The sequence below is a fragment of the Eublepharis macularius genome, chromosome 4 (genome assembly GCF_028583425.1).
Source record: "Eublepharis macularius isolate TG4126 chromosome 4, MPM_Emac_v1.0, whole genome shotgun sequence".
Classification (NCBI taxonomy): Eukaryota; Metazoa; Chordata; class Lepidosauria; order Squamata; family Eublepharidae; genus Eublepharis; species Eublepharis macularius.
The window spans coordinates 169,722,140-169,746,929 of record NC_072793.1 but is presented as its reverse complement, the minus strand read 5'-3'; the positions used below and the strand labels follow the sequence as shown (position 1 = coordinate 169,746,929).

At 44.8% G+C, this 24,790-nt stretch overlaps 2 protein-coding genes across 4 annotated transcripts in view; one reads left to right on the top strand and one right to left on the bottom strand.

Moving 5' to 3' along the window:
* The window catches only part of LOC129328767 (zinc finger protein 665-like), a 47,931-nt gene that overhangs the window by 11,132 nt on the left and 12,009 nt on the right, over positions 1-24,790 (top strand). Inside the window, exons 5-6 of the mRNA XM_054978044.1 lie at positions 1,176-1,478; positions 2,052-2,957. Of these exons, the coding sequence (XP_054834019.1) occupies positions 1,176-1,478; positions 2,052-2,957 (1,209 nt within the window). The remainder of the gene's footprint in view (positions 1-1,175; positions 1,479-2,051; positions 2,958-24,790) is intronic.
* LOC129328685 (zinc finger and SCAN domain-containing protein 2-like) lies at positions 10,810-21,343 on the bottom strand. Of its 3 annotated transcripts, none has more exons than XM_054977911.1 (5): positions 21,267-21,343; positions 18,815-19,562; positions 17,787-17,907; positions 16,643-17,059; positions 10,810-16,448 (listed from the first exon to the last, which is right to left on the bottom strand). In XM_054977911.1, the coding sequence occupies exons 2-5, from the start codon at positions 19,532-19,534 to the stop codon at positions 15,490-15,492; spliced, it is 2,217 nt and encodes a 738-aa protein (XP_054833886.1). In that variant the 5' UTR covers positions 19,535-19,562; positions 21,267-21,343; the 3' UTR covers positions 10,810-15,489. The 3 variants fall into 3 exon arrangements, with proteins under 3 accessions (XP_054833886.1, XP_054833885.1, XP_054833884.1); XM_054977910.1 differs by having other exon boundaries at positions 18,815-19,614; positions 21,267-21,331; XM_054977909.1 differs by lacking the exon at positions 21,267-21,343 and adding an exon at positions 20,581-21,265 and having other exon boundaries at positions 18,815-19,614.

The following is a 24,790-nucleotide window of genomic DNA, read 5'->3' as shown; positions in this document are numbered from 1 at the left end:
AAGGCCCAGGGCCTCGTTTTTGTCCAGTAGCTTTTGGACTGAAGGGAAACAGCTCCTCCTCTTTTCTCCAATAAGCCTCCCTCTTAAAAGTTTAATGGAAGAAAGGGAATGTCAGGTCTGTTACCCACAGTCCTTCCATATTGCTTGCTTGCTGTATTTTTCCTGTTGTGTGTGTGTGTGTGTGTGTGTTAGCAGAAGCAGCCTGGTTCCCAAGACAGCCTTATCTGAGATGGCTCACTGCAGCGGCCTTGGGACAGCTCCTTCCTTTCTCCCACCAACTGCACCAACAGCTGGGTAGACACCGAGGGTGCAGGATGGTGTGGAGGGTTTGATAATACTGTAGCAAGCACGTAAGACGTCATTCTCAACAGGAGTTCTGTGTACTGCCAGAAGCTTCTAAAGGCCTCTGGATAACCTATGGACATATATACTTTCTGGATCTATAATCTCTCAGTAAAGAACCTTTGACTCAAGAGAACTTGGATTACTTGCTGCAAGAGGGGGAGACAATTTCAGTGTATCCTGTTTCCATAGACTGACAGGGAATTATGTAAACTGCGAAGATATTTCCTGTAACCCAAGGCAAAGCCTGAGTTGTCCCATGTGTTTGAGTCTTTCCCATCATTAGCTGATGAGGGGATGATAGGATCTTCTATTTGGTAACTCTCCATGGAGTCAGTAGGCTTGAGGGCTCTGTAGTTCATCTAGAGAGTGTTTTGGAAGCAGCCGTTGGTCCCAGCAGATGACTTGAACTAAAGGGTATTCCTCCTCCTCTCCCTGCCTCTCATTGTCTGTGCTTGGGCAAGAGCAGTGGAGGACCTCTGAGGTCAATCTTGAGGTCTCCTTTCCCCTCACTTAAAGGATTGGTGATCAGAAAATGAGGGAGGGAGGTGAGCCATGGGAGAAATAAAATGGGTTGTGCAAACAGGAACGGCGTGGGGAGAAGAGAGCTGACTGAGGGACTGGAAGTGGGGGGTGAAACTTCTTTTTTCTTCCTTCCAGAATTCATTGGGTCCCCAATTGTTCCTCTACCACTGCTTTGGTAATTAGACAACTGCAGATTCCCCTCCCTGTTGGCTTGAGGAAGGAAAATATTTTGTCCCTGCTTCTTACGAAAAGTGCTGTCTCCTAATGAGTGAGGCTCTTTGTTGACTTTTCTTCCTCTATTCCTGAAGGAGATCAGTGGGAGACAGAGGATGAGAGAGATCCAGGAGGGGTGTCTGCAGAAAGAGACGATGATCTGAAGGCAGAAGAGGAACCTGGGAATCAAGAGGGAACCAACAGGCAGCTGAGAAGAGAAAGGGATGCCAAAGAAAAGCAGAGAAAGGAATTAGTCGCCTGTCAGGGAGGGAATTTGCATGAGATCCCAGCGCCAGGGAGATCCCAGCGCCAGGGAAAGAGGAGGAGTAAGTGCCCTGTGAAGAGAAAAGGGCGGAGAGGCAGAGGCAGTGATAACAAAGACCAGAAAATCCAAACAGGTGAGAAGCCATTTAAATACATGGAGTGTGGAAAGAGCTTAATCCCAGTAAAATCCTTTGTGAAAATCAAAAAATTCTCAAAGGAGAGAAACTATACAGAATGAATAAAACAGTTCAGAGGGGCTTTCTTGTAGAGAGAGCAACGATGTGGTGTAATGAATCTTCTTAGGAAGTGACTTTTATTGGGGTAATGTTTTTCCTTCGCTGAAGCTTTTGCTGCCTTAAACAGATTTGTTAGTTTGTGTCCTCCCCGGGGCACCTCTGTTAAAAAATCCCAACTCAACTGCATTGTTTTCTTTTACTAGGAATGTTTGCAGCTAGATACAAATGTTATCATATCTTTTAATCTACTTGTTGGTTGATTGGTGTTATCATATTTTATTATTGTTGTCCTATTTATATTGTAAGTCTTCTTGGGTTCCTACAAGGAAAAAAAGCCAGCTAAATGTTTAAAATGAATAAATAATATTTATTAATTCTCAAGTTTTATCATACTTGTAATCCACTTTGAGTGCCAAAAGTGGAGCATAAATGCAAATAATAACAATGACATCTCTCTCACATTTCACACAGGTAAGAAACCATATGCCTGCTTCAAATGTGGAGAAAGCTTCTGTTGGAGAAGCCAACTTAATATCCACCAATGCATCCATAAAGGGGAGAAGCCACATAAATGCTTAGTGTGTGAGAAGAGGTTTTCTCAGAGTGGCAACCTCAACAGACATCAGAGGATGCACCAAGGAGAGAAGCCATATAAATGCTTGGAATGTGGAAAGAGCTTTTCTCAGAGTAGCAACCTTCATGAACATCAGAGGATTCACACAGGGGAGAAGCCATATAAATGCTTAGAGTGTGAGAAGAGCTTTTCTTGGAGTAGCAACCTCAGAAGCCATCAGAGGTTGCACACAGGGGAGAAGCCATATAAATGCTTGGAATGTGGAAAGAGCTTTTCTCACAGTGGCGGCCTCAATGAACATCAGAGGATTCACACAGGGGAGAAGCCATATAAATGCTTAGAGTGTGAGAAGAGCTTTTCTCGGAGTAGCAACCTCAGCAGCCATCAGAGGTTGCACACAGGGGAGAAGCCATATAAATGCTTAGTGTGTGAAAAGAGCTTTTCTCAGAGTGCCAGCCTCAATGAACATCAGAGGATTCACACAGGGGAGAAGCCATATAAATGCTTAGAGTGTGAGAAGAGCTTTTCTCGGAGTAGGAACCTCAGCAGCCATCAGAGGATGCACACAGGGGAGAAGCCATATAAATGCTTGGTGTGTAGACACAGCTTCTCTCGCAGTGGCGACCTGAGTAGACATCAGAGGATGCACAAAGGGGAGAAGCCATATAAATGCTTAGAGTGTGAGAAGAGCTTTTCTCGGAGTAGCAACCTCAGCAGCCATCAGAGGATGCACACAGGGGAGAAGCCATATAAATGCTTAGAGTGTGAAAAGAGCTTTTCTCAGAGTGGCAGCCTCAGCAAACATCAGAGGATTCACAAGGGAGAAGCTATATAGGGCCTTGGAGACAATAGCTTGGCTGTTTCCACATGTCTTCTCCCCCTCTCAAAAAAAGGCGCAAAACTTACAGAACAACGTGCCTTTGTGGTGCGATTTCCCAACCTGACTTTGCTTCGTGGTGCAATGATGTCAGAAATGTTGGCACAGCGTGGTTTGAACTGTAGCTGAGCTATAAATAAGGCTTCCACACACTTATAGTAGTAAAAGTGTATGTACAGTTTATTTTACAGTGACTTATATACAAGACTTTGTTCTCAGTGTCAAAGTGCTTCGCCAAACACTTACTGGAACAAGTTCCACACTTACACCAGACACAGCTGGCTTATATACATCTATAGCACCCCCCAGTGTCCAATCCCAGCACATCAGGTGAGGTGACTAAGCTGTTTCTTCGCTCTTGCATCATCCAAGGACCTGTCAAATAGATCTATTACATCAGTTATGACAGACAGACCTAAACAGCAAGATGCACACATGCTTCTTGGCTCATTACGTCAACACTCCTCCTTGAGACAAGAGGCATGATACCCAGCATTTCATTGCATTTAGCCAACATTTCCTGGTTTTGTCCCTTTGTCAACAGATCTGCACAATTTTCATTTGACCTACAGTGACTCAAACATACTATACCTCTGTGAATGGCATCACGTACATTTTGGTAACGGATTATAATATGTTTACTTCTGGCACATATTGTTTGGTGTTGTGCCAATTGCTCTGCAGCAGAACTGTCACACTTTATTTTCACTGGCAATGGACATTGGATATTCATATCCCCCAATAACTTTATTACCAATTCCAGTTGCAGAATACAATCACTTAATGAGGCAAATTCTGCCTCATACAAACTAGTTGCCACTATTGTTTGTCTTTGTGATTTCCAACATACTAGTGCTCCCAGAACTTGTATAAGATACCTAGAAGTAGACCTTCCTTCATCATTACCCCATGATGCATCACTAAAGGCTACCACTTCAGTACTTTTTGTAGTGTTTAATACAAGCCTGTGTTCAGAAGTTCCCTTCAAATAACGCAACACCCTTTTTGCTGCTTGCCAGTCCCTGTCACCGGGATCTGCACACTGCCTACACAGCCACTGCACCACATAACCCAGATCAGGGCGGCTCCAGCAGGACAAATGTAGCAGTGACCCAACTAATGATTGGTATTTTGTTTTATTTTCTAAAGGAGTATTCCTTGGCTCCTTAAGACACCCAGCAGTCATGGGAGTTTGCACTTCTTTTGCTTCTGACATTCCATGCTGCTTCAGCAACTGTTTTATTTTATTGCTTTGACTCAGCTCAAAACACCCCGAGCTGTTTCTGGTGATTTGCATACCTAAGTAGTTGGATATAGGTCCCAAAAACCTTGTTTTAAACACACCAGTTATTGCTTGTTGGAATTCATCCAATTCCTCGGTTGACTTACATAGAAAACAGAGATCATCCACGTAGCACAGTGGGTAACATTGCTTCTTACCACTCTTCTTTGTGTATAAACATGGATCAGCCTCTGCTTGTCTAAACCCAAGGCTAGCTAGTGCCTTTGATAAACACAAATTCCAGCACCGTGCTGCTTGTTTCAACCCATAGATGGACTTGTGCAGTTTTAATACACAACCTTTTTGTTCAGATTCAAAACCTGGAATCTGTTCCATATATACCTCTTCTTCCAAGTTTGCATTCAGAAAGGCAGTTTCAACATCAAAGTGATAAACAGCTAAGCCCTCTGCACTTGCTTTGCACAGAGCAGCTCTGAAGGTTTCCCCCCTCATAGTAGGTGAAAACACTAAATCATAATCCTGCCCCGGTATTTGGGAGTATCCCTTTGCCACAAGGCGAGCCTTGCGCTTAAAACCTCCGTTAGGGTCATATTTCACTTTATACAACCACTTACAGCCCACTGGGCTTTTCCCTTCTGGCATTTCAGACAGAGAGAACACTTTGTGATCTACGAGGGACTCATATTCCTGTCGCATAGCAGCGAACCAAGCCTCTCTTTCAGACCCATCTAGCCACAAAACCTCTTAATAGTCAGCCGGTTCTGGCACCCATACAAAATTTACTTGCGGCAGATCTGGCTCAAAGCCATATCTCACAGGAGGCACTCCTTTTGTGGAGCGTTGTGACATTCTTGGAATTTTCATACCAGGACTCTGAGACTGTGTAGGAGATTTCTCTCCCCTTTTAACCTCCTGCTCATGTATCACACTCCGTGGCTGACTTTTGCCACTCTGAGCTTCTTTGTGCTCTGTTAACGGCAGAAACACCTGTGATTTCTCCTCCTTACCATGGAGTCTTTCCCAGCTACTGTGTTCATTAAAGCTTGCGGATCTGCTAAAGCAAACCTTTCTGTCTGCTGTGACAAACCTGTAGGATTTCATGCCAGTTTGATATCCTATAAACACATGTTGAATTGCCCTGACAGACCCCTTTCTTCTCTGTTTCAGAGGCACATTCACCCATGCTTTAACCCCAAACACTCTGAGATACCCGAGCTTTGGGTCCTTTTTATACAAAACTCTGTAGGGAATATCATTTATTGCCCTGTTGCTGACATAACAGGCTGCTCCCAATGCCTCAGCCCAATAAGATACCGGCAAGTCTGCATCTGTCAGCATGGCTTTCATTATTGTTTGGATTTTACCACCACTGCGTTCTACCATGCCATTTTCACTTGGAACCCCTGGGTTTGCCTCTGCCGGCGTGGGGTCGTCTGGAGGGTTATCAACACAGACCCACAGACCTTCCCTCTTCAAATAATGCTGCATACGGAGGGACCATACCTGGTAGTTCTCATTCGTGAGTTTCTCCACCAGCAGGGCTGTTTGGATTTGAGCCATCTCTGGTATCTGGACTGGCCCTGGGAGAATGTCTTCCTTCTCCTCCTCCTCCGCACTGCTTCCCTGCGAGGACAGCTTGCCAGCTGCTGTTTTTCCTCACCAGTGCAGGACAGTCACTCCTGGACTTCACCGTCCACAGCCTTCAGCTCCAAGCCTCTCAGGAGTTCACCGCTCACAGTTCCTCGAACCTTCAACGCCCACCACGCGGTTCTGGGCCCATAACCCAGCACAGCGTGCTGGCACAGCGTGGTTTGAACTGTAGCTGAGCTATAAATAAGGCTTCCACACACTTATAGTAGTAAAAGTGTATGTACAGTTTATTTTACAGTGACTTATATACAAGACTTTGTTCTCAGTGTCAAAGCGCTTCACCAAGCACTTACTGGAACAAGCTCCACACTTACACCAGACACAGCTGGCTTATATACATCTATAGCACCCCCCAGTGTCCAATCCCAGCACATCAGGTGAGGTGACTAAGCTGTTTCTTCGCTCTTGCATCATCCAAGGACCTGTCAAATAGATCTATTACATCAGTTATGACAGACAGACCTAAACAGCAAGATGCACACATGCTTCTTGGCTCATTATGTCAACAAGAAAATGTGCCACAAAGCGATTTCATGATGGAAAATCGTGTTATGAAGGCACGCCATTCCATTAAGTTTTGCGCCTTTTGGGGGGAGGGGGGAACATGTGGAAACAGCCCTTGTCTCAGAGTAGCAACCTCAGTAGACATCAGAAGATGCAGGCAGGGGGAAGCCATCTAAATGCTTGGAGGGTGGGAAGAGCTTCAGCTACAGAAGGTTTACATTACACCATAAGGCCTGTGCCTGTATGTGACCATCACATTTTTTCTAGTTGCTTCCCTTGATGAGACCCATCCTCTTTCCCTCCATCCAACTTCCTTCCAGGGCAGGAGACCTGGAGCCCTCTCTACAAGTTGGTTTAGTGAGATTCCTCAAGTGAGAGAGCACGATGTTGATATTTGATGTTTGTGTTTCATCAAAGGTATGTTAGTGAACTTTTTACAGTCAACAATATCTCTGCTTCCCTTGTAACGATAGCAGAAAATATGCATGTACTTTAAAAAAGTAAACATTTTAATTCTTTTATAAATTTTGTGTGTTGTATTTGTTGTAGAGCCCATATGCTCAATAGACAAAACCTTTTTGGAATTCAAATTAGAGGTGCTCTGGCGACTGCCCCTTCCAAAACTATTTTCAAGTGTCAAAGAATAAGAACGTTTCTCACACAGAAGTTTCCAGCCCGTTATCTTTGTGGTTCTGATCACTTACACTGTTTGGGCATACCGCCTGAGAAGGAGACAGGTATATAACTGTGACTCACCCAGAGCTGCAACAGTCAGCCACCTCTTCGGTTGGCTAATTATCCTGCATCAAGATTAATTTGGGGCCAAATTAAGCCTAAATTAAGTAAGACTATAAAATCATTTGAAAGAGCCAAGAGCAATCCAGAGGAAAGTAAAGTGTTAAAAAAAAACCCTAGCAAACTTTCTGCTGGTATTCGATGCCATTAAATGGCTGCTGAAAACAGAAGGGAGCACTCATCACATACCAAAACTACACAAGATGAATGGCGAGGGAATGCATTTACACATTTCCCAGTTGCTCTCCTGTCCGCTCGCACAGTGCAGCTACACTGCACGCATCCACATGTTAGTTCTGGCTCAGGCTGGCATGGGCTTCTTCAGCGTTCCTCCATGACGTGGGATGCTATCCCATTATGCACCTCCACTTTGCTATCAGGGTATAAGCTCCCACGGTAGATCATAAGTATGCTTTGAAGAGCTTCGGCATTGGGAAACTACTCTCATCTATGGCAACTATAACTGGAAGTTAAGAGAAATTCTTAGTACTACCCAGACATTTGGGGAGGCACCACTCATTTCAGTATCATGGGCGTACCACAGGGCATCATTTGGTAAGCTTTTCCCAGGAGTTGGTATCTGCTGGAGACAGCCCATCTCTAAACAAACATCTCCACCATTAATCTTACATCTTCTCGTAGTTGGACATCTCTTCCCGCTCCAGAGGAGTACCATTTTACCATACTGAGGGGGAAACAAAATCTTTCCAGACGACCACACACACACGCATGCACGCACACACACACGCGCGCACACACACACACACACACAATAAGGCTTCCACACACTTATAGTAGTAAAAGTGTATGTACAGTTTATTTTACAGTGACTTATATACAAGACTTTGTTCTCAGTGTCAAAGTGCTTCGCCAAACACTTACTGGAACAAGTTCCACACTTACACCAGACACAGCTGGCTTATATACATCTATAGCACCCCCCAGTGTCCAATCCCAGCACATCAGGTGAGGTGACTAAGCTGTTTCTTCGCTCTTGCATCATCCAAGGACCTGTCAAATAGATCTATTACATCAGTTATGACAGACAGACCTAAACAGCAAGATGCACACATGCTTCTTGGCTCATTACGTCAACACTCCTCCTTGAGACAAGAGGCATGATACCCAGCATTTCATTGCATTTAGCCAACATTTCCTGGTTTTGTCCCTTTGTCAACAGATCTGCACAATTTTCATTTGACCTACAGTGACTCAAACATACTATACCTCTGTGAATGGCATCACGTACATTTTGGTAACGGATTATAATATGTTTACTTCTGGCACATATTGTTTGGTGTTGTGCCAATTGCTCTGCAGCAGAACTGTCACACTTTATTTTCACTGGCAATGGACATTGGATATTCATATCCCCCAATAACTTTATTACCAATTCCAGTTGCAGAATACAATCACTTAATGAGGCAAATTCTGCCTCATACAAACTAGTTGCCACTATTGTTTGTCTTTGTGATTTCCAACATACTAGTGCTCCCAGAACTTGTATAAGATACCTAGAAGTAGACCTTCCTTCATCATTACCCCATGATGCATCACTAAAGGCTACCACTTCAGTACTTTTTGTAGTGTTTAATACAAGCCTGTGTTCAGAAGTTCCCTTCAAATAACGCAACACCCTTTTTGCTGCTTGCCAGTCCCTGTCACCGGGATCTGCACACTGCCTACACAGCCACTGCACCACATAACCCAGATCAGGGCGGCTCCAGCAGGACAAATGTAGCAGTGACCCAACTAATGATTGGTATTTTGTTTTATTTTCTAAAGGAGTATTCCTTGGCTCCTTAAGACACCCAGCAGTCATGGGAGTTTGCACTTCTTTTGCTTCTGACATTCCATGCTGCTTCAGCAACTGTTTTATTTTATTGCTTTGACTCAGCTCAAAACACCCCGAGCTGTTTCTGGTGATTTGCATACCTAAGTAGTTGGATATAGGTCCCAAAAACCTTGTTTTAAACACACCAGTTATTGCTTGTTGGAATTCATCCAATTCCTCGGTTGACTTACATAGAAAACAGAGATCATCCACGTAGCACAGTGGGTAACATTGCTTCTTACCACTCTTCTTTGTGTATAAACATGGATCAGCCTCTGCTTGTCTAAACCCAAGGCTAGCTAGTGCCTTTGATAAACACAAATTCCAGCACCGTGCTGCTTGTTTCAACCCATAGATGGACTTGTGCAGTTTTAATACACAACCTTTTTGTTCAGATTCAAAACCTGGAATCTGTTCCATATATACCTCTTCTTCCAAGTTTGCATTCAGAAAGGCAGTTTCAACATCAAAGTGATAAACAGCTAAGCCCTCTGCACTTGCTTTGCACAGAGCAGCTCTGAAGGTTTCCCCCCTCATAGTAGGTGAAAACACTAAATCATAATCCTGCCCCGGTATTTGGGAGTATCCCTTTGCCACAAGGCGAGCCTTGCGCTTAAAACCTCCGTTAGGGTCATATTTCACTTTATACAACCACTTACAGCCCACTGGGCTTTTCCCTTCTGGCATTTCAGACAGAGAGAACACTTTGTGATCTACGAGGGACTCATATTCCTGTCGCATAGCAGCGAACCAAGCCTCTCTTTCAGACCCATCTAGCCACAAAACCTCTTAATAGTCAGCCGGTTCTGGCACCCATACAAAATTTACTTGCGGCAGATCTGGCTCAAAGCCATATCTCACAGGAGGCACTCCTTTTGTGGAGCGTTGTGACATTCTTGGAATTTTCATACCAGGACTCTGAGACTGTGTAGGAGATTTCTCTCCCCTTTTAACCTCCTGCTCATGTATCACACTCCGTGGCTGACTTTTGCCACTCTGAGCTTCTTTGTGCTCTGTTAACGGCAGAAACACCTGTGATTTCTCCTCCTTACCATGGAGTCTTTCCCAGCTACTGTGTTCATTAAAGCTTGCGGATCTGCTAAAGCAAACCTTTCTGTCTGCTGTGACAAACCTGTAGGATTTCATGCCAGTTTGATATCCTATAAACACATGTTGAATTGCCCTGACAGACCCCTTTCTTCTCTGTTTCAGAGGCACATTCACCCATGCTTTAACCCCAAACACTCTGAGATACCCGAGCTTTGGGTCCTTTTTATACAAAACTCTGTAGGGAATATCATTTATTGCCCTGTTGCTGACATAACAGGCTGCTCCCAATGCCTCAGCCCAATAAGATACCGGCAAGTCTGCATCTGTCAGCATGGCTTTCATTATTGTTTGGATTTTACCACCACTGCGTTCTACCATGCCATTTTCACTTGGAACCCCTGGGTTTGCCTCTGCCGGCGTGGGGTCGTCTGGAGGGTTATCAACACAGACCCACAGACCTTCCCTCTTCAAATAATGCTGCATACGGAGGGACCATACCTGGTAGTTCTCATTCGTGAGTTTCTCCACCAGCAGGGCTGTTTGGATTTGAGCCATCTCTGGTATCTGGACTGGCCCTGGGAGAATGTCTTCCTTCTCCTCCTCCTCCGCACTGCTTCCCTGCGAGGACAGCTTGCCAGCTGCTGTTTTTCCTCACCAGTGCAGGACAGTCACTCCTGGACTTCACCGTCCACAGCCTTCAGCTCCAAGCCTCTCAGGAGTTCACCGCTCACAGTTCCTCGAACCTTCAACGCCCACCACGCGGTTCTGGGCCCATAACCCAGCACAGCGTGCTGGCACAGCGTGGTTTGAACTGTAGCTGAGCTATAAATAAGGCTTCCACACACTTATAGTAGTAAAAGTGTATGTACAGTTTATTTTACAGTGACTTATATACAAGACTTTGTTCTCAGTGTCAAAGCGCTTCACCAAGCACTTACTGGAACAAGCTCCACACTTACACCAGACACAGCTGGCTTATATACATCTATAGCACCCCCCAGTGTCCAATCCCAGCACATCAGGTGAGGTGACTAAGCTGTTTCTTCGCTCTTGCATCATCCAAGGACCTGTCAAATAGATCTATTACATCAGTTATGACAGACAGACCTAAACAGCAAGATGCACACATGCTTCTTGGCTCATTATGTCAACAAGAAAATGTGCCACAAAGCGATTTCATGATGGAAAATCGTGTTATGAAGGCACGCCATTCCATTAAGTTTTGCGCCTTTTGGGGGGAGGGGGGAACATGTGGAAACAGCCCTTGTCTCAGAGTAGCAACCTCAGTAGACATCAGAAGATGCAGGCAGGGGGAAGCCATCTAAATGCTTGGAGGGTGGGAAGAGCTTCAGCTACAGAAGGTTTACATTACACCATAAGGCCTGTGCCTGTATGTGACCATCACATTTTTTCTAGTTGCTTCCCTTGATGAGACCCATCCTCTTTCCCTCCATCCAACTTCCTTCCAGGGCAGGAGACCTGGAGCCCTCTCTACAAGTTGGTTTAGTGAGATTCCTCAAGTGAGAGAGCACGATGTTGATATTTGATGTTTGTGTTTCATCAAAGGTATGTTAGTGAACTTTTTACAGTCAACAATATCTCTGCTTCCCTTGTAACGATAGCAGAAAATATGCATGTACTTTAAAAAAGTAAACATTTTAATTCTTTTATAAATTTTGTGTGTTGTATTTGTTGTAGAGCCCATATGCTCAATAGACAAAACCTTTTTGGAATTCAAATTAGAGGTGCTCTGGCGACTGCCCCTTCCAAAACTATTTTCAAGTGTCAAAGAATAAGAACGTTTCTCACACAGAAGTTTCCAGCCCGTTATCTTTGTGGTTCTGATCACTTACACTGTTTGGGCATACCGCCTGAGAAGGAGACAGGTATATAACTGTGACTCACCCAGAGCTGCAACAGTCAGCCACCTCTTCGGTTGGCTAATTATCCTGCATCAAGATTAATTTGGGGCCAAATTAAGCCTAAATTAAGTAAGACTATAAAATCATTTGAAAGAGCCAAGAGCAATCCAGAGGAAAGTAAAGTGTTAAAAAAAAACCCTAGCAAACTTTCTGCTGGTATTCGATGCCATTAAATGGCTGCTGAAAACAGAAGGGAGCACTCATCACATACCAAAACTACACAAGATGAATGGCGAGGGAATGCATTTACACATTTCCCAGTTGCTCTCCTGTCCGCTCGCACAGTGCAGCTACACTGCACGCATCCACATGTTAGTTCTGGCTCAGGCTGGCATGGGCTTCTTCAGCGTTCCTCCATGACGTGGGATGCTATCCCATTATGCACCTCCACTTTGCTATCAGGGTATAAGCTCCCACGGTAGATCATAAGTATGCTTTGAAGAGCTTCGGCATTGGGAAACTACTCTCATCTATGGCAACTATAACTGGAAGTTAAGAGAAATTCTTAGTACTACCCAGACATTTGGGGAGGCACCACTCATTTCAGTATCATGGGCGTACCACAGGGCATCATTTGGTAAGCTTTTCCCAGGAGTTGGTATCTGCTGGAGACAGCCCATCTCTAAACAAACATCTCCACCATTAATCTTACATCTTCTCGTAGTTGGACATCTCTTCCCGCTCCAGAGGAGTACCATTTTACCATACTGAGGGGGAAACAAAATCTTTCCAGACGACCACACACACACGCATGCACGCACACACACACGCGCGCACACACACACACACACACACAGATTTCACGTTGCTTTCAAGCCTGTACTGGAGCACTTTAACTAATGCATGAATGTTTTTGCACTGTTGTCAAAATGGCAGCCAAGATCTTACTTGAACCACATTAATTGTATTGGCAATGGTACCCATTCACTATTACTTTCATGAAACAAAAGGAAACAAAATTGGCAGCAAAATTAAGAACTGGAAAATGTTCCCCCCCCCACCCCCTGTCTCTGCTCTCAGCCACCTTGAACCCTGTAGTCCAAAGGAGAGTTTACTTCAGTGCACAGAAGGGTGTGACTCTGCTCAGCCTGGCTCAGTAATTCTTCCAGCTCCCAGGTTAATTATGCGGCCAGGAGCCTGTTTGAAAGTGGGAGAGGACCAAGGAGAAAGATCCCATCCAATGCTGCAAGGAGCCTCACGTTCCAGGCCTGAATAGAGACTCCAGCAGAGATACCTCTGAGACTCTTAAAATGCCCCAGAACTTCCAGAATCCAAAACACTGAGGACAAAATAGAGCTCTCAGACCCCTTGGCATGTCACAAGCAGGAGTCGCCCAGCCCCACCTCTGGGACTGATCAGCCAGACAAGACCAGAACCACCAGAGGCAGATCCCCCCAATTACTATCTTTGCTACTTGGCAGAGAAGGATACCCCTGTCTAAGGTAACCCAAGTAGATGTTTAAACCTAGGCGTTGATGCCAGCTCCCTCTTCATTAGAGGTTTCTATAACTCTTCTGAAAAAAGGAACTTAGAAGTTTGACGATGGTCTTCAAATGATGGCCAAAAAACCTATTTGGCACACAATCAGCCCAAGATGTACCATTTACCCACAAAGATTTCCTCACCTATTGAAAACATTTCTTCCAAGGATTCCTCCCACTCCACAAAAGATTTAATCTTTACAACAGGCTTGCAAAGTATGTTAGTCTGAAAACGTGAAGGCCGCCCAAAGAGCTTCTAGACCAAGTGTGGATTTAAACCAGACCCCACCCCCACCCCAGTTATAACCCAACACTGGCTTTTGAAGTTGACTGACCCACATCATGAATGTGGGCAAAGTGGGTTGGGTTCAAGCCCCAGGATCTGTCATAGCACCAGCCTCAAGAACCTGCAAGAGGATTTCTTTCTACAGCTGTATACACCATTTAAAAAGACACACCACACACACTGGACTAACCTTTTAAACATAAAATTAAATCCAACTCATTAAAAAAACCACATGGCTAAAAGAAGGGAACAGTCTGCATTAACTGATAAAAATACTAATCTCTTCAAAACTCTTCTTTAGCAGAGTTTTGTTTTCTCAGATTGATACCCAAGTTTGGGTTCATCAACTACCTGGAGAAAAAAAGTGTCCTGTCCCTTTAACAGAGGCTTCATGGGATGTTATTTATGTCTGTGCCAGTTCAGCAGCCTGTTTCCCTCCACAAAGCCTCTATGAAAGAGGCAGAACAGGTTTTTTTCCTCTCCAGGCCTGTTAGTAACCCTTAGGCAGATACCTTTCCAAACTAAACTACAGAGATGAAAAGAGAATTTTCTCAGTGTGTTCAATAAAAGCACAATCTCCATGGAGGAATTCAAGGGCCAGGTGAAAAGTCAGAGGTGGGAAAATCCTGGCCCTGAAATAAATCGCATGGTGAGAAAGTTGACCTCCTCCCCCAGAGCTTAGATCAGGTCACTTCCAGCTGATGGAGCCCAGGGGCGGGGCAGAGCAGTTCTGGGTTTTTGTTCTCCCTCCTGATGCTCTTTGGGAAAATCTGGGAGTTTGGTGGGAAACCACTTGGATTGGGGAATTTGTGTCCCACAACATTTACTTACCACTTCCCAGGATTCCTGCCCATTTCCACAATACTGTACGTTGTTAAAGGTGCTCTGCCCCCTTTGAACTTATTGAGGGGAGGGGGGACAAGCTTTTCCTTTCAACCCTACTGCCTGAACTTTTTTGGGCTTCAGACTTGTGAGAACCTGAACAACTCACAGCAGGTCAGACTGTCAGATAAAAATGGTTGTAAATTAGTGATGCTGGCTGTTCATGTTATGTTTGTGCCCGCAGCAGAGAGGCTTTAGATATCTGCTCTCCTCAACTTGTCTATTTCTTCAGAGGATTAGGAAAATAGAAATGGTTTTGCTAGTTTTGCTGACGTCCAAAGGACATAGCTTAGCAGATACCCTTAAAGAGCGAGTTTCACAGAGAAGGGCAAGCACTAAAAAGGCCCTTCTTTGAGGAACTACTTTCTGAAATCTCAGTGCTTGGGCAGTGAAAGATCTTCCTCGGAACCAACTATAGTAAAGTTTTACCCCATTGGGAATTATCCTAAAGCTTTTGCCCACACTGAGGTTCATGAGCTTTCTACTGAATGAATTCCTCAGTGCTTAAAGAGGACAGAGCTGGTATTGAATCTCCTTCCACTCTCAGAACACCTCCTCGCTTTCTTCCCTGTGAGATGTGTGTGAGGCTTCCATCATGGCTAAAGCTTTTTCCACAATCTGAGCATTTATACCATTTGTCCCCAATTTGCATTTGTTTGGTTTCTGTGGTTATGGTAAGGTTTCTTTTCAGATGCTAGGTGTTTATATGGTTTCAATGCGGTTGTTTTTAAGGTGTGAAATATCTGCACAATAGTCAGAAGACACATAGCCGCTTAGCTCACCACAAGCTAAGCAGCTACGCAGTTTCTCCTCATGCAGATTCTTTGATGTTGCTGAAGGCGGAATCTGTGAATGAAGCTCTTGCCATACTCCGAGCATCGAAAAGGTTTCTCCCTATGTGGGTTCTTTGAGGCCACTGAAAATCGCTATTCAAGTTGAAGCTCTTTCCACAGTCTGACAATTCAGAAGGTTTCTCCTTTATGTGGGTTCTTAGATGATTTTGAAGACTGGCACTCCATGTGAATTTCTTTCCGCACTCGGAGCATTCAAAAGGTTTCTCTCCTGTGTGAAGTCTTCGATGCAGCTGAAGACTGCGGCTCCAACTGAATTTCTTTCTACACACTGAGCATTCAAAAGGTTTCTCCCCTGTATGAGTTCTTTGATGCTCAAGGAGCTCCGATCTGCATCTGAAATACTTCCCACACTCTAAGCATTCATGTGCCTTCCATCTACCATGCCTTGGCAAAGGTACATTACCCTTTTTTCCATCATAGAAACCCTTTCTATACTCTGAGCTGATAAATGGCTTCTCTCCTGAACGAATCCTGTGAAGCTGAATAAAGTTTGATTCATGTGACAAGTTTTTGCCACAGTCAGGGGAGGTATAGGGTTTCCCTGCTGCATGGATTCGGTAATGGCTAAGGAACTCTGCTCTGTGAAGGAAGGTCTTTCTACACTCTGAGAATTTGTTGATCTTCTGTCCACAGTGTGTTTGCAAATGGATATTATATTGGGTTTGATCTGAGAAGTTTGCTCCACACTCCAAGCATCCGTATATTTCCTTTGTCACGTGAATTACTTCACAGCAATCTCCTCCTTGGCACGGAATACGTTGATGTGTCTTCTCAACCATGTGGCTTCCCTCTTGACTCTTCCGTTCATCTTGATTCCTGGAGTTTCCTTTGACCTCTTCATTCTTGGCTTTATCTGGCAGTAACTGATACAGTTCTTCCTCCTCCTCCTCCTCCTCCTCTTCTTCTTGCTTATGCCCTGTGGGAATAAAGAGGGAAATCCCATTAGGACCCATGCAAGGAGGTCTGATCTGCACTTGAACTTCTATCTACACTCAACATATTTCAGTGTCTTCTTCCAGTTGTACATTAACAGACACTTCAAAAGTTCACGAATGCCTGCTGCAACAGAGAGGTTTGGTTTGCAGCCTGACCTTTTAAAGGGCTCCTCACCTGAATGACTTCTTTGATGTGAAGCAAGGGCTGTTCTCCGACTGAAGCCCTTTCCACACTCCAAGCAATTGTATGGTTTCTCTTCTGAGGGAATTTGTTCCCGAGAAATAACATTTGGGCTCTGACTGAAGGTCTTTCCAAACATTGCACTTGTGTTTTCTTTTTCCCTGGAGTGGATTCTCTGGTTTGCATGGGGGCCTTTGTTCCTTCTTTTTTTTGTTGACCTTTCTTCTTGGACTGGGATTTCCCAGAATTCCCCTCCTTGGCAAGGAATGGGTTTATCCCTCATCTTTTCTGTGTGGCTTCCCTCCTGCCTCTGTGGTCCATCTCGATTCCTAATGTTTCTTTCAGCCTGTTCAGTCTTCACTTTTTCTGATGAGAACCCCTGGAGCTCCCCAACCATCTCTTCTACATCTCCTGTGAGAATGAAGAGAGCGGTCCAATCAGCACCCAATCAGCACCCACACAAGAAACCAAGCCACATCTCAGGCATGGGTGTATCTCAATGGGTGTGTATTTCCTTTGTCAGAACTTCTTTCCCCCAACTGAGCAACTAGTTGAATCTTTTTTTCCACCCATTCCCTTCTGCTTTTATAGTCTACCTCTCCCTCCCTAGGACTCTTTGTAAGAACTTCAAAGAAAAAAGTTCCCCCACATTTCATATTTGACTTGCTGTACATGTCTTTTGATTCTCTGCTATTGATGATTAAATATAAGAAGTTGTCATAATATCTGACCCTGTGACTGTACAGAGAATTTCCTCGTGGTTGTGAAAAAAGCAATGAGAAGCCATTCAGCCTCCCAAAACCAACCCAGCGAGGATGGCTGAGAGGGGAACCAAGACTCTGTGAAGTGAATCCCACCGTTCAAAGGGGACCCCCATGGTTTTTGGAAAGGATGTCACTCATGCGGGGCGGGGGGGGGGGGAGGCCTGGAGGCATCTAGCTGACCAGTGTATAAAAGAGTTTATGGGCCTTTGGCCTTGTCCAGTAGGGTGTTCTTACATTAGCATTCCTTTTTTCCTAGAATATCCAGATTTTCAGGATGCTGCAGCCTCCAAAGAACCACAGTTGAGCTCAGCCTCAGAAGGAGCTTACAAGCCTCCCAGATCTCAGGCCCTAGGAGGCCCCTCCTCCTTCCTTACCCAACAGGTTGGATTCTCCATCCTCCTCTTTCTTGATGTACATTGAGAGCTGCCTCCACTCCCTCTCAGATGGATCCTGGCCTGCCTTGGAGACATTCTCAGATGCCTCCTCCAATGGCACCTTCAACAGCAGAGAGGAACCTTTCAGGGTAGAGCGACAAAAATAGGAAGGAAACAAAGGGGAGAGTTCTGTGCCCCACCCTGACCAGACCTGATTCATTGGTATCAGGGCTTTTTTTCTGGGAAAAGAGGTGGTGGAACTCAGTGGGTTGCCCTCGGAGAAAATGGTCACATGGCTGGTGGCCCCGCCCCCTGATCTCCAGACAGAGGGGAGTTGAGATTGCCCTCTCAACTCCCCTCTGTTCGGAGATCAGGGGGCGGAGCCACCAGCCATGTGACCATTTTCAAGAGGTTCTAGAACTCCGTTCCACCACATTCCAGCTGAAAAAAAGCCCCAATTGGTATGTAATAGGGAGAAATCAGGACAGTTTCCTGCAGGAATACAGAAATTTGGAACAATACATTTTAGAACAAAAAACAACCTGAACCAGACTGGGTCTCTTGTAGGTGACTCAGGAGAAAGGAGGGTTCAACCCGACAATCTGTTTAGTTTTTGATTATCTTATATCTTAATTCCTTAACACATTCACAAGACATTTTAATACAAACTATAAAAAAAAATTAACCACTACATGAAAACAAAGCAACAGGCTGCAAGTGCTACTAATATGCAGAACAATTAAGAACAAGTCATTAATATCAATTAGACCCTTTCATGATAGACTGATTCCCTCTCAAGAATGTTGTTTTCAAAAAAGATTTCTTAAACATAGGAAATAAGCCGGTCACAGTAAACTCCTAGGGCAGTGAATTTCACAAGGAAGGCGCCATCACCAAAAAGACCCCAAACGTGTCAGCAGCCATTGAAATGCACTGGAGGAGATCTTTAGGACTCTCACAGTCCAACTTACAGATGGTACTTAATGCCTCACCTGCAAAATCAGGACCCATAAGCAGGAGGGCCTCACCTGCTTTTCCTGCCTTAAGAGGAACTCCTCAGCCAGAGCCACTGCCTGGGAGCAGCTCTCAGGGCCACTTTCCCTCACCCAATTCTGGATCTCTGGGGGCAGGACGGTCAGCAGCTGCTCCAGGATCAAGAGCTCCAGGATCTGCTCCTTGCTGTGGTTCTCCACTCTCAGCCACCCACGGCAAGTTTCCCGCAGTCGAATGTAAGTCCCTCGTGGGCCCTCGGCTTCCTGGTAGCTGAAACGCCTGAACTCTTCACGCTGCTTCTCTCGGCTCAGGACATCCCCTCTCAAGATGGCTGCCTTCACTTTCCCATAATCCTCTCTGTCTTTGACATCTATACTATTAAAGGCCTCTTTGGCTTCCCCGCTGAGCGCTGGCAAGAGTTGGGTTGCCCACTTTTCTTTGGCCCACCGACAGGCATTTGCCACTTCCTCAAAGGAGGCCAGAAAAGCCTTTGTATCCTTCCAGGGTGACCGTTTATCTGGCAGGTATGAGATTCCCCATGCAGAGTGCGGGTTCTCCACTGTCCTAAGGAACTCCTGCCACTGGGCTTCCCATTGCGCAAGGGAGACGAAACCCTCCCCTGCTCGCTGTGTCATCAGATCTCCTGATCTCCTTCGAAGGAATTCTCCAATATTCCCAGCCTGGAGGATGTGAGGGGATTTTGCTCTCCCCGTTGATGCCTCCTCTGTTGTAGTGCCTTGCTCCTCCATTTTCATATTAGGCAATTGCTCTGTGATGTTTTTCCTATTTAAAAAAGTGTGGCTGTGAATTACTATGTTCTAGATGAGGCTTCTCTCTGTTAAACATAGACAATTGGGAAAGGAAAAGAACAGATAAAAGTGGTATTCTGTCCTCTATTTGGCTTTCTACTGGTCATATACACATTACAGGTAAAGCTGCATTAATATGATTTTATATACATAATTTTTAATTAAATGCATACATGAAAATTCTTATTAAAATGTTTAGAAATTCTTTTAAAGGTTGGAATCAGAACTTTCCCTCTATTCTCTACAAGCCACCTACTCCACCCATCTGCTCTAACTGGCAGTAGTTGCCGGAGTATTTTCAACTGTGTTATTTGGTCTGGCTTTGGAGGGTGCCTGGGATTGAACTAGGGATCTCTCGGATTCAAAGAACATTCTTAACCACCAGCTTCACTTTTACCCCACAGAAATCCATCCCAATTCAAGCACCACCTCCCGAGTACATATTCTTGCCCAATCCTTTCTTGGTGAACACTGATCCAGCATGCATAGGGTCATGTGTAGAAGACCAAGAACTGGTCAGACCAATGAGCCAGCATCAGCCAGTTTGACCACACACAGACCAGCAAAGTGGACAGGAAGGCCACAGCCTGCCAGGAAAATTGTGTTTCTCTGTAGACAGAGAAACCATTATCCCCTATATACAATACAATTCTGAACGTTTATAAGCCAGTTTTTCTCCCAACAATAACAAGCAAAAAAATTTCCAAAAACAACAGAATTAATTCAACTAGTAAAAGAAAATCTTCAGCGAGGACTGCTATCTGTCGAGGGCATTATGAGCAGCCATTTTGAGGAAACAAAAGGTCTTCTGAGGAGTCCCGTCTTACAAGCCTTCTAAAGCAGCCAAGGGAGGCACAGAGCTCCTGGTTGCCCCCAGAAGGCTTTTCCATATCTGGGAGGGGCCACAGAGAATCCTCCCCAGCATAACACATACACACCCCTAGCCAAAGGGGAACTGCCATGTCGCTCCCATCTGAGCTGTATTTACACACCTCCTCCTGCTCCAGAGTAGTTCCATTTGCTATAACAGGGAAAAGATTCTTTGGAGGAAAACAGACAATGAAAGCCTATTGCATTGTTTATTGGATGTCCCATCCATTGATCATAGCAATTTACGCTGGGTCATCTGACTTGAGTCTCAGAAGGAAAAGCAGATGTAACATAAATAAAATAAATAAATAAATAAACCCCCTCCATGACTCCGAGGGGCTTTTAGCCACTTGCGGGATCTCAGTAAAATTATAATTAATGTTATTGTTGTTGTTTGTTTACAGTCCACCTTTCCCCCTGAGATTCTTAAGAAGATTCTTAAGAGAGGGAGGTCACCATGTGTCCAGCTCTAGCCTCTCCCCATCTCATTGCACGAGAACAGCCAACCAACCCAGCTGGCCCCGTTCCAGAGCTTTTAGCAGAGATCCACAGAGATCTACAAGGGAATCTGTTCCCGGCCTGGAGGGTAGGGTTGCCAGATCCCCTCCTGGTCCTTCCTGCAGATCCATTCTCGGTTCAAGGGCCCGGGTGCAGAGCTGGCAACCCTTCTCCGGAAAGAGAGAATCTGCCAGTCTGGCCTCCTCCTTCCCTGGCTTGCTCTGCCTCTGGGACCCAGAGAGACCCCCCACCCTGCAGGGCTGCCCAGCCTGGCGGAGCTCCTTCTCTTTCCCGCCCCGTAGCTCTTAACCTTCCAGGCGTCCCCCGGTCCGGCTCCAGCCTCAGTCCTCCCGCTCTCCGTTACTCCGAAAGAGAACCGGGATCCCGAAAAGAGGAGGATGAGGAGGAACTCAGGCGATCACCTCCCCGTTTGCAGCCTCTCTAGGAAAAGCGGTTTTGTCACTTTAACCATTTCTGGTTCTTGTAGGGAAAGAGGGGAAAAAATTGCTCCAGATCATGAAAGGTGCTTTGCTATCCAGTTGGGGGGGGGGGCACCGACACCCCTGCCCGAAACTGGGAGGGAGCCCTATTCCCCTGCCCCCTCCCGCTTGCAGCCTAGCTGCTCCGGCTTCGAGGGCTGCCCCCCCCCCACTGCACCCCAAACCACAAAAAGGATGATCGGCAAAGCTGCCTGCGCTGGGGAGGGGGGAACTTTCCCAGATGCTGATTTGGATTGCAAGGGGTTAAGGCGATAGAGTTTCGCTTCCTAGAGAAAGGGGGGAGACGGATGAAAAAAAAAGTGGAGACTTTTATCTGGGGTGGGGGTGGGGTTCGGTGTGCTTTTGATGACCTATGAAGAAAAAGAAAAGAGAGAGAAAGTCTGGATTAGGAAGGTGAGTGCGGAGGGCACGGGGGGGGGCAGAAATGGGGAGAGAGCCCCCCCCCCAGCTCTGCTCTGATCCTCTTGCCAAACCAAAGCAGGCTTATCAATTCCCATCCCTTAGGAAGCAGCCTCTTCTATGGGGAAGCTCAGAGGTAGTAGGTCCCAGGTTCAAATCCCTCCCTTCCCAGGTCACTCGTGTTGGGAAAGATCCTTGACTCGATCCATACGCGGAAAAGAATTGAGGTGGTGGAGTTCAGAGGTGGTGGGATGGGCTATGTCACCCGAGAGATTGCAGGAGGAGGGAGTGAGGGCATGCTCCCTTCCTGAATGAAAAGACCTTGCCAGTGGCAGTCATCAATAAACAGTGCAGCATGGCCCCTTGCACACAGGGCTAGTTTTTCCACAAAGGAATTATTCATGTCATGACATGTGGGTGGCAGGGGTGGGATACAATCCCTCCCCAGCAGTCCTTTACAGTTCCCACCACCCCATTAAGCTGTTGTAACATCAGAGTTGGGAACGAAGTGACGTGCGATTGGCTCGGTGGGTAGCCCTGCAATGGAAACCCATTCAGTGAGATGGAAAAAAAAACATTTGGGAGTCTTGAATGGAGGGAACGACAAGAGGCTGACACTTGAGGGCACAGCAGTTGAGAAATGGGAGTTGGAGAAGCAGTGTGGTGTAGTGGTTACATTGCTGGCCACTGTGTGAGACAAGATGCTAGAGGGGATGGACCACTGGTCCGATCCAGCAGGGCTCTTTTGATGTTCTTATGTAGGTGATTGTATGAAGATAAAGGTGTATTGGCTTCTGAGTCAACCAATCCAGTTGCTCATAATTTTAGAAGGGGGCAGCTGTGTGGGTCTCTGTGTTGCTACAAAAACAAACAAGATCCCATAACACTTTTAAGACTAATAAGATTTCATTCCAGTGGAAGCTTTCATTGGCTAAAGTCAACAGAATAGATTCTCATTATGCATTGATTTTTATGGAGGAGTATGAAAGCAGATGAAAAACCCAGCAGGGAAATGGATGAATAAACTTTATGAATATGCATCAATGGCAAAACTGACATCTTACATACATAATAGACCAATTCTAGAATTTCAGGGAAAATAGAAAGCTTTTTTTTATTATGTAGCTAAAAATTAAATAACTAAGAATAACTGTCAATAAAATAGATTATTTATTACATTTGTAATTAATCTCTTGAATATATATGTATTTTAATATAAGTATTGTATCTTATAGAAAGTGTCTTAAGAAATTTAATGAAGGGGATGGTTTGGAGAAATACTTTCTATTTTATTTTTTTGTTATATATCTGATTTGCACAACTGTATTATACAATCCCTTTTTCTCTTGTTGTATCCCCTTTTACTATTATTTTAGTTTTTTAAAAAATAAAAATAAATTATTTAAAAAAACAGCAGAGGATAAGAGGCCATGAAATGCAGGAAGAACAAGGAGAAATGTAAAGAAGTATAAAATTCAAATCTAATCAAGAAAAATACAGAGACCTTTTCTAATTTGTGCAAAGCTGGTTAATGCTGTAATGGGTAGGGAGTCAGAGATTTTGCTGTGATACTTAACACGATCTCATGGATTGGCAGAGGGTGAAGACACAGTTGGATCATCAAAAAGCAAAAATTATAAAAGGCAAATCAGTAAATCACACTGCATTTTAAAAGAGCTGGAAAGCAGAAAACTCGTAACATGGCAAAAAATTTAAAAAACAGAACACTATAAATTAACCCACTAGTGCCAGATGTTCCTGAAGGCAAAGTCCAAAGCCTACTTACAAGTTCTGCAATTTTACAGTTATGGGACCAAGTTTTCTCCAACTGGCCAGGAGGAAAAGGTTCTGTCCCTTAATGTATGGAAATGGGCAGATGAAGCTTTGCACGACTTGGAGGGAAATGGCATCCCTTGGTAATTGCTATGGATCAAGCTGATGTTAAAGGGGCAGCTAGAGGAACCATTTTAAAAGTTGACAACATTCTTAACTAGGAGTTTTAGGTTTGCAGCTGAGAATATGGGCCCATGAAAGGATTCTTCATTTTCACGTATCTGTAGCCAGGCTTCTGATAACTGAACGGGTGGGGTAATTTCCACCAATTCCCCATTCCTTCTGCAGACCCACAATTTGCACTTCATGGTCTCCCTGAGGGCCCTCTGTCTCCTGAGTCCAGCATTTTGGGCAGATTAGTGGGTTGCGGTGGAAGGGGGGAGGCAGGCATGTTGTATCCCATGGACAGAAATGCCTTGGGTGAGCAGGAAAATTTCATCAGGGTTCAACTCAAAGTTTTTAGAGTCCTGTCTTCAAAATGAAATAACATGACCGAGCTTATGCCAGCAACTAAAGACAGCAATATAAAGCAGAATGACATTTTCTATCGTTCGAAGGGGAAATGTGCATTTACAAAAGAGATTTTCAAAACAGTGATTTAAAATGTATGTATCCTTTCCATATATTTAGCATGTGTCCAGAATTTCTAAAGACAGATTGGAGCCACCAAAACAAAGGCTCGCCCTAGTGTTCTTTTCTTTCTTTCTTTCTTTCTTTCTTTCTTTCTTTCTTTCTTTCTTTCTTTCTTTCTTTCTTTCTTTCTTTCTTTCTTTCTTTCTTTCTTTCTTTCTTTTTCCTTTCTATTTTTCTCTAGGCAGAAGCTCAGGCACCTCTGTTAAAATCACTGCAATTTAGTCTGAATTTTCTGCAGAGTGACACTCTTTATATCGTATCCCCCAAGGATGAAGATGGAAGAGCAAGATCTCACAAACCTTGCATTGGTAGACAGATCAGAGGGGCCAGGAAATGTGGCCTATGACTTCCAGGCTGGGAGCATCAGGGAATTCCTGCAAAGGAGACCACAAGAAGTTAAACGGGAACCAGGTGAGGGTTCCCTTCAGCAGTGGGAAGTCCAGTGGCAGGAGTTCCTGAAGACAGTGGA